The following is a 10,557-nucleotide window of genomic DNA, read 5'->3' as shown; positions in this document are numbered from 1 at the left end:
TAATATCAAATCTGAAGCAAAGACAGAATTCCTTTAATATGCTGTTAATACACATGATACAATTATATGTGCACAATAGTTTTCAAAGCATGGCTTAATTTAAAGTGATCACTGTAGCTTGGGGAACCAAAATGGCAAGTTAAAAGTAAGGTAACTAGCAAGTAATTATTGGTTATCTTATCTTGGTTTTGCATGTAAAATAATGTGCCTTTATCATTGATGCACCCATGATATGTAGTACACTCCAAAGGATATCCTTCTACAGGTACAGAAACAAACATAGAAACATAACATCAAATCAAAGTCATGATACTGATCAGTGTGAAATAATCAGGGATTCTCTGCAACAAAAAAAAAGCCAACGTTTGTGTTTTTAAATATGCTAGTTTTAATGATTGAAACTGGGAGATCACTGGGAAATAAACTCTGGGGGGGGGGGATTCAGTTTGACTTTGCTGTAAAATATACAGGATTATAAAACAAAGTCCCCTGCGGAGCCAACAGTCGCTATACGACTATGAACAGAATCCACCTATTACAATGTTCTGGGGTGCATTTCTCTAATAGCATGTTCAATACAGGTGGGCTATTGTCGCCTTCCCACTCCGGAGTGGGAGTCACTACCATTTTCGTGTCCGTTGTTGTGCCGTGAAGGCCATTTTGAAGTGCTGCCATGTCGATTACAGAAGACTCATGGCAAGATAATTACACTGTGAAAATCATACTCTATTATCTGTTCTCAATCTATCTGGCTCTATGTCTATCGCCCTCCCTCCCTCAATCTGTATGTCCCTTCTTACTCTAGCCGTCTCCATCCTCCCCTTATATTTGCTCTATCGCCTTCTCTCTTTCTGCCACCTCAGTGTTCTCTCATAGGATAGTGATGAATTACTGAACCGGGACTGTGGGCTTGACACTGTGTGCAGAATACCACACACGTCATAACAACAGGTAACCATAATTGACAGTAAACCGACAGAAAGTTGATGGGGAACAGATACAGATATTGGTGGACTAGTTTGGGGGGGGGGCAAACTAGTCCTTCAAAATGAAATCCACTACGATGACCTGTTAAATTACCTGTTAAAAAGTACAACCCAACATAATCCAGTGGAATTTTGAGATTTAGCTAAATAATTTGGTCAGGTACAGGTATGCAGATTTTGTATCATTTTGTATCGCTATAAAAAGAGCATGCATGCATGACCCCAAAAAACAGTGGGGATGGGAACCCCTTTTGGTGTTAGCATTATGTTATGCTTTAGCTATTGAAAAATAGCAGATCTACAAGCTTGTAGGTCTGCTATTTTTGAATAATCGAAGAACGACAATACATAAACATAGCTTTTTCAGAAAACTGTCAGGATGTAGAAGACATTTTTAGAATCGTTCCCAGGTCAAAATGGGTGAAGTGAAAGTTTACAATCTGAATCTAACCATATACTGGTTATGGACGTGTACGCTATAGGCTCTCCGGGTCATCCAACTTTTGACGTTCTAGGCCAGGCACCGTAGGTTGTCCGCTTGGAGGCTGTTCAGGGCCTTGTCTCGGAGCTCGCCCGGGCTCACACACCTCAGGGCCCCCATCGGGACCAGGCTGGCCTTGGTCTGTCCCATCCACTGCACCAGAGGGCTGATGTTACAGTCACACTGCCAGGGATTGTCATGGAGGTACAGCCTTTTCAGATCTGGTGAGAATTAGAATGAGGTCTGGTGATGATCTGAGTCATGATTCCAAAGAAATAAATATGTCGGTCATTCAAGCCAAAGATTATTATTTTTTTTGCAAATACACAACATTGATGTTACTAATACTACTTTGTTTCTTGGAGGTATGAATTGGAAAAAACTATGCAGGTGTCATGGATAAATATATGGATCGGCATCGACGGCATGATAGAAATGCTCGGTAAAAGCATTTCAAGACAGCTTAAACTGAAATAATAAACAATATACAAAATACCCTACTCTTTAAAATACATAATACATGTTGTGTGATTTCCATCACACGCTGGCATGTGATGAAAATAGCGGGTCGCTGAATATGTTTTTGGCCACTGTTTCCATTCATGTCCCTTGTCTGTTCCTTTGAAAAGGGGACAGCATGGCGACGGCATATTAGTGCTAATTAACCCATTTTGGCCTGACCTCGAAATTTAAAAAAAATATTTTAAATCCTCCAGTTTTCTGAAATAAATATTTTCAATTTAAAAAAAAAATAGCAGACCTACAAGCTCGTAGCGTGATGAGCTTGTAGATCTGCTATTTTTCAATATCTAAATTATAACATGGGGGGGTTCCCGCCCAAAATGGGTTAAGATGTTGAGCTTCAAAAGCACACAACCTTGCTGGTCTAGGTTCAAATCCCAGGGGCTGTCCATTAGTCTGATGGCCCATGGTGGTCTGCATGATGGTTAGTGTGAGGTTAGAATTGGGGTTAGTTATAATGTGAAATGTCAGACCAGTGGTACTTTGAAACAACTGTTTCGGACTGTTTTGGCATATCCCAAATCCCACCACAATCATTATCCTGAGCCCCCTCAACACTTTGTCTTCCCCTCTGCTTTCCTCAACGCCTCAATAAACACACACATTAAAGTGGGTGGAGAAGTGGTTGCTCTCCTTTCCAAAAGAAGAAATGGGACAGTGAGAGGACAAGTCTTACCAGGCAGCCGGGTGAACATGTTTGGGTCGACCGTCTTGAGGCGGTTTCCGCTGAGAGCCAGCTGGGAGAGTTTGGGTGTGCTCTGGAACAGATCCACGGGCAGACGCTCGATCTGGTTGTTACGCAGGTAGAGCTCCTGGTACAACAACATTCATATACATTGTTTCAGGCATTGTGTAGCTCATCATACAAGCATACATGCAGTGGCCGATGTTGTGGTGGCACGTGTTGTGGTGGGGTTTTTTTTTTTACGGGCTATTTCTCTAGCCTCAAGACCTAGCCTCTTCAGTGCATTGTCAATGCATTTCAATTATAATATCCTCTTAGAAATACAAGAACTACAAAACTACCGCATGCAAAACATGGCATTTGACTAACAATAGGTTAACAAAACATATTGTTAGTTCCACATTTAAGCTGGTTGAACAATATTGAAATAATAATGTGATATATTGTATTCCAAAAATACAACGGAGATAAATATAATTATTTAAAATGTTTCTTTCAACAATGAATCATCACCAAAAATCCTCTGTCTGTTGATTTTCACAACACATGCATGTTTACAATGTATACAATTTACAACATTATTGCCATATCATATGGTCCATACAAAAGTCATATGCAATTTACAATTTACAATTTAGGCATTTAGCAGACGCTCTTAATCCAGAGCGATTTAGGCCTACATTAAGCAAGAACAAAAAAGCATGGGAATACATCACATAAAAAAGCATTTATCATGAAACATGCGTACCGTAAGCTAGGAACGTAACAGTGGAATATCTATATAATGAAACTATACATATGCAGGAAAAAGTGTAATGATGTTCTCACCTCCAGGTTGGTCAGACCATCTAGTGACGCAGCTGTCAGGGTGGTCAGCAGGTTATTATCTAGAACCAGCATCTCCAGAGTGGACAGAGGTCTGAATGCTCCAGGAGGAATGGTCTTCAGACTGAGTGTATAGGAGAGAATTGGAAACCCTAATTAAATTGAACTTGGAATAGAATTGTATTAACCCATTCTGGGCGGGAACCCCTTTTGGTGTTTTAACTAAGCATTATGTTATACTTTAGCTATTGAAAAATAGCAGATCTACAAGCTCATAGCGCGCCACCGAGTGGCGCGCTATGAGCTAGTACTAGTACTGGTACAACCACTGGTACTAGTACTGGTACAACCACTGGTACTAGTACTGGTACAACCACTGGTACTAGTACTGGTACCAACCACTGGTGCTAGTACTGGTACCAACCACTGGTACTAGTACTGGTACTAGTACTGGTACTAGTACTGGTACCAACCACTGGTACTAGTACTGGTACAACCACTGGTACTAGTACTGGTACAGCCACTGGTACTAGTACTGGTACCAACCACTGGTACTAGTACTGGTACAACCACTGGTACTAGTACTGGTACCAACCACTGGTGCTAGTACTGGTACCAACCACTGGTACTAGTACTGGTACTAGTACTGGTACTAGTACTGGTACCAACCACTGGTACTAGTACTGGTACAACCACTGGTACTAGTACTGGTACAGCCACTGGTACTAGTACTGGTACCAACCACTGGTACTAGTACTGGTACAACCACTGGTACTAGTACTGGTACTAGTACTGGTACAACCACTGGTACTAGTACTGGTACCAACCACTGGTACTAGTACTGGTACTAGTACTGGTACTAGTACTTGTACAACCACTGGTACTAGTACTGGTACAACCACTGGTACTAGTACTGGTACCAACCACTGGTACTAGTACTGGTACTAGTACTGGTACCAACCACTGGTACTAGTACTGGTACAACCACTGGTACTAGTACTGGTACTAGTACTGGTAACAACCACTGGTACTAGTACTGGTACCAACCACTGGTACTAGTACTGGTACTAGTACTGGTACTAGTACTTGTACAACCACTGGTACTAGTACTGGTACAACCAGTGGTACTAGTACTGGTACAACCACTGGTACTAGTACTGGTACAACCACTGGTACTAGTACTGGTACTAGTACTGGTACTAGTACTGGTACTAGTACTTGTACAACCACTGGTACTAGTACTGGTACAACCAGTGGTACTAGTACTGGTACAACCACTGGTACTAGTACTGGTACAACCAGTGGTGCTAGTACTGGTACAACCACTGGTACTAGTACTGGTACAACCACTAGTACTGGTACAACTACTGGTACTAGTACTGGTACAACCACTGGTACTAGTACTTGTACAACCACTGGTACTAGTACTGGTACAACCACTGGTACTAGTACTGGTACAACCACTGGTACTAGTACTGGTACAACCACTGGTACTAGTACTGGTACCACCACTGGTACGAGTACTGGCACAACCACTGGTACTAGTACTGGTACAACCACTGGTACTAGTACTGATACAACCACTGGTACTAGTACTTGTACAACCACTGGTACTAGTACTGGTACAACCACTGGTACTAGTACTTGTACAACCACTGGTACTAGTACTGGTACAACCACTGGTACTAGTACTGGTACAACCACTGGTATTAGTACTGGTACAACCACTGGTACTAGTACCGGTACAACCACTGGTATTAGTACTGGTACAACCACTGGTACTAGTACTGGTACAACCACTGGTACTAGTACTGGTACAACCACTGGTGCTAGTACTGGTACAACCACTGGTACTAGTACTGGTACAACCACTGGTACTAGTACTGGTACAACCACTGGTACTAGTACTGGTACAACCACTGGTGCTAGTACTTGTACAACCACTGGTACTAGTACTGGTACCACCACTGGTACTAGTACCACCGGTGGTACTAGTACTGGTACAACCACTGGTACTAGTACTGGTACAACCACTGGTACTAGTACTGGTACAACCACTGGTACTAGTACTGGTACAACCACTGGTACTAGTACTTGTACAACCACTGGTACTAGTACTGGTACGACCACTGGTACTAGTACTGGTACAACCACTGGTACTAGTACCACTGGTGCTACTTGAGCCCAAAAAAGGAGAAAAAAGACAAAAAGGGAATGAAATCTTGATATTACTACATACAGGTAGTTCTTCTGACCAAAGCAATTGGTTGAAATAGGCTATCCCGGATTAATGATTAGACTGAGTTTTGTCAGAGCAGCAGCGTTATTGGCTTAGGAATGGAACAAAAAGGAATCCTTGACATGAAAATGTTTGAGAACGACTGACATAGAAACATGGGTTATTCAGAAAACTGTCAGGATTTAGAATGGGTTAAGCATGCCCCCCAGGACAATATTTATGAGATCCTAGAATGATGGGGAAATCATTTTCCAGGGAGATCATTATTATGCATTAAGTGCAAGTTCAGTGCTGCTGGGGCATGTGGTATAGAACAGTTGTTCTCACTGTGTTAGAACATGCTACATATGGGTGTTAGTAGTCAACAACATCAGTGGCGTGCACAGATAGACACTAGGTGGTTCTAGAGCACCACCTGCCTTTGCCCTGTGGACAGCCCTTTTGGAGAAAACAAAAAAATATATATATATATGTTTTTATTTCTTTTTTTTGTACAGTGTACAGTATGTGGAGTTGTCACCATGGTCCACATTGTGGACCATGGTGACATTGATCAATTCTTGATTAAAAAAAAAGCTTTCAATATATTATTTATGCCCCAAAATCTATAAATCTCACACCCATTTACCGCTACCATTATTTAATCCCTCCGTCGCGTCCTGCCAGGGTTTTATCGCGCGTGACACTTACTTTGAAGAGCCAAATAGCCGTAATCGCATTTTACTATGAAACCATTCCGTGTGTGTTGACGAAGCTGGTGCTTGTTCTCTCGGTCGGTGGTGGAAAAAGTGGACCGCGAGTATCACAGCGCCTGCTACAGGCCGTTGAAAACGCTTGTCTGGGACAAAGCGACCCCTGCAATGTCGCTTCTGTGAGATAAAGCCGTCTGAAAACAGAGCCGGCAATGTAAGTGGATGCGCGCGCATTTTCAAAATGGCCGCGCCCATTGGGTCAGAAGCATAACAAAGCTAACGGACGGTAGATTTCGATACGATCGTATTAAAACATGCATTAATGAATACATCGCTGTTAAAACGGCTTTTCCGTTTGTGGCAGGCTACAAGATTCTACGTGTTAATATTCCTATGTTCCTGGCGGGCAAACGATTAAGGCAACTGGCCGGTTCCACGGTGCCCTTTTTTTTTCACTTGAGCACCTGCCCCAGCTCTAAATGTCTGTGCACGCCACTGAACAACACAATATGGTACAGTATACTGTAGCAGCTAAAGCTCACCTGTTGTTGTCTAGGTTGAGAAACTTGAGCTCCTGAAGGCCGGCGAAGGTCTTCGGAGTGATCTTCTGGAGACGATTCAAGGCCAGATCTAACACCTTAAGCGCAATCAGAGGCTTGAAAGCATTCGACGGGAGCATGGTCAGGGCGTTTAGCGGCAGGTCGAGATCTGACAGGTTCTTCATGCCCACAAACATGTCGGGTTTCACGCTGCTGATCTGGTTGTGACCCAGCATGAGGAAACGCAGGTTGAGAAGGTCCTGTTTGATGGCAGAGGATGAAGGGAAGGACGCAATTACAAGGAGGTCGGAAAAAAACAGACCTATACATTTCGAGGGACATGCTGCAGAGTAATCCAGCTATTTTATTCCATTTCTTCCTGTGTATTTCTTAAAATACTTGCATTGGATTGATCAGAATACTGTAATATGGTTAAATGGAGCATTTATATAGTGCCTTTATCCAAGGCGCTTTACATAGTGCATTACATTCACCCATTCACACACACATTCATACACCGATTGCGGCAGGAGCCATGCAAGGTAGCAACCAGCACATCAGGAGCAATTTGGGGTTCAGTGTCTTGCCCAAGGACACTTCGACATGTAGACAGGAGTAGCCAGGATTCGAAACCGCCGACCCATGGATCATTGGACGCCCTGCTCTACCTCCTGAGCCACAGACGCCCTAGTTAGTTCTGAATTTTTAGTTTTTCAAAAGGAAGAAAATACTGTCTAAGTAAAATACAAATTCAATATCTTACAGACATACATAGTACATTTTGGAAAGAAATTGGAGAAATTAGCATAGTCAGGAAATCTATTATAGTTGTCTTTGAAATCAGTTCTACCTGAAATCCTTTTGGTGGAAGTTGGGTGATATGGTTGCCATAGAGATTGAGGAGCATCAAACGTCTAGCGCCAGAGAAGGCCTTGGGGTGGATGGACCTGATAGCGTTGCGTTCCAAATTGATACTCTCAATCTTTGGGATCGGCTTCAGAGCATTAGCCTTGAGGTCCGTGATACCGTTCTCACCTTCAGGCATGAGCAGAAAGAAAGTTGAGCAAAATGTATTTAATATGTAATCGATCTCATTAATTTGTTAAGTTATTTTTATTACATAAGTCATTTGATGAAACATATTGTTGCTGTCGGGCTGAAACCCTGTGTCTCCTTGTTTCAAAATGTTATGCTTTTCCTGTAAATATTAATGCCATAATCCAGTGTCACTCAAAAGTAGCAAAAATCTACAATCTTAACACTATAAGATGTAGCGTGTTGTCAGTTTATATGTAGATCTGCCATTTTTATTGAAAAAAAATATATATATATACTGTGTGCACGCACGCATGCACGCATAAGTAGCCTTGCCGAGCCATAAGGCCCATAGGGCAGGAGCCTATCTCCTGTTTCTGTAGCGTGAGGCAGCTTGATGTACAAGTACACCCCCTGGACATGACACTAGTATGTCGCAGGGACTTACCCCCAATCCAACCCTTGATGCTGAGTGTCAACCAGGGAGGCACTGGGTCCCATTTTTAGAGTCTTTGGTATGACCCGGCCGGGGATTGAACCCCAACCTCCCAGTCTCAGGGCGGACACTCTAACCACAAGGCCACTGAGCCGATTTTGTGCGTGTACATGCACGCATGCACACACACAAAATACGAAAGATGTACTGTATACAAAATAAAGTGTGTGAGAGTGTCGGAGTGGTCTGTGTGGGGGTTTTATGAATAATTAAATAACCAATGACTGACGAGTATTAACAAGATCTTGTGACTAAATAACCACGTTGGATAAAATGGAATGTGTTTTATTATTATTATTTATTTAATTAAGTTTCTCCCTATTTTGTGAAAAGTTACGGTTTTGAACATATACTGTATACAAGGTTTTCACCCGACGACAGTGACAATATAATACCTAATTTCAGGATCCAGGCATCGGCGGGCAGCTTGGACGGCAAGGCCCGCAGTCCCTTCTTATGACAGCTGACCTCTGACCTTTCAGGACTGGTCCTCCTGGAGCACTGACAGACGTCAGGACAACCCTCCACCTGCACCTGAGCTTCCACCACCCACGGCACAGCTAGCACCAACCACCACATCACACACTGCATGTCCTTCTCTGAGGCGGACACACGCGCAAGCGCACGTGCATGTGCAGTGTGCACGCACGCACGCACGCACGCACGCACACGCACGCACGCGCACACACACGCACACGCACACGCACATGCACACGCACACACACACACACAAATGCATGAAATGGCCCCACAAACACACATACTGTACGTATGCATTTTCCCAAAAACGCTTTGACATATAGTCCACACACACACACACACACACAGACACGCACACACACGCACGTGCGCGCACGCACACGCACACGCACACAAATGCATAAAATGGACTCACAAAAACACATACGTATGCCTTTTCCCAAAAACACTTTGACATATAGTCCACACACACGTACACGCACACACACACACACACACACACACACACACACACACACACACACACACACACACACACACACACACACACACACACACACACACACACACCACTCTAAATGGATAAAACTATGGTGCTCGGGTTCAGTGCCACTTACTCAAACCAGGTTGCCGTCACACTTAAAAAAATCCCCTTGATTTTCCGGATGTCCGTCAATTTAGTTTTCACCTCTCGGACAGATCAAGTGCGATTTGTCCTTTGAACAATCCGTGCTGTAACTGCTCCTGTTAGTCAGAGATTATTAGCTTCTTCGACCTGCCTGAGAGGCAAGTATAGTTCAAGCTTTCCCTGTCAATTAAAAAGAAAGGCAATCTTTATAGATCACTTAACCTAAAATCCCTTTTCTTTTTTTACTTGCTTTAACACCAAGAGTATCACAGTGAGCCATCGGTCCTCTCGCGTTGCTCTGAAACCATCGTGGAACTTCCCAGGCTCTGCACCTTCTGCAATGTCTCAGAGTCTGGAGAAAAGTGGCATCCACAGATTATGGCAGGGATCCACATTAAACACCCAGGTCAAAATGCCAGGTGTGTCTACTCTGTGTGCATGTGAGTGAGTGTGTACACATGTAGACACATGCGTGCCTGCGGTCATGTACAGTATAGCCTACAGTATGTGCACATGCAGAATGACAAGGCAATCAGAATTATTTGTACTAGCCCTTACCCGTTGTGGCCGTCGGGGGTACTGCGCCCTGGGTGCGTTTTTAATTCACTAATAAATTCATTATTAATGTGTAAAATCAAAAAAAGGGCTAAGTTAAGACCTCCATATTATTATGGTCAATGCCTGTGTGAAAAGTGGGAGCGATTGGTGCAGGTGGTGAGGAGATACGGCGGTGTTTCTGACACGCATTCATTCATTCAGACAGACAGACATTGACTGAATTATAGTATGATGATGATGATGATGATTGCCTAGATACTTGCACACACAAGGAATTTGTATTGGCGAGGTTTCCGCATTGCACTGAATAACAACAGCATGGTGACGTCTCGGTAAAAATATTAAGACAATGGGCCGGATTCACAACGCCGTTTACGCTCATATCGTGAGC

At 43.3% G+C, this 10,557-nt stretch overlaps 1 protein-coding gene across 1 annotated transcript; it reads right to left on the bottom strand.

Annotated features, from left to right (window-relative positions):
- Window positions 1-1,497: 1,497 nt before the first annotated feature.
- LOC306940579 (uncharacterized protein) lies at window positions 1,498-9,888 on the bottom strand (the record flags this gene model as incomplete). The annotated part of the gene is made up of 7 exons (XM_079525676.1): window positions 1,498-1,688; window positions 2,666-2,801; window positions 3,503-3,623; window positions 6,973-7,229; window positions 7,820-8,004; window positions 8,896-9,099; window positions 9,855-9,888. 7 exons carry the CDS (start codon window positions 9,886-9,888, stop codon window positions 1,498-1,500), a joined length of 1,128 nt encoding a protein of 375 aa, XP_079381802.1.
- Window positions 9,889-10,557: the final 669 nt, after the last annotated feature.

Source organism: Electrona antarctica (genome assembly GCF_951216825.1).
Source record: "Electrona antarctica genome assembly, chromosome: 17".
Lineage (NCBI taxonomy): Eukaryota > Metazoa > Chordata > Actinopteri > Myctophiformes > Myctophidae > Electrona > Electrona antarctica.
The sequence above is the reverse complement of the archived record's forward strand: the minus strand, read 5'-3'. Positions and strand labels throughout refer to the sequence as shown.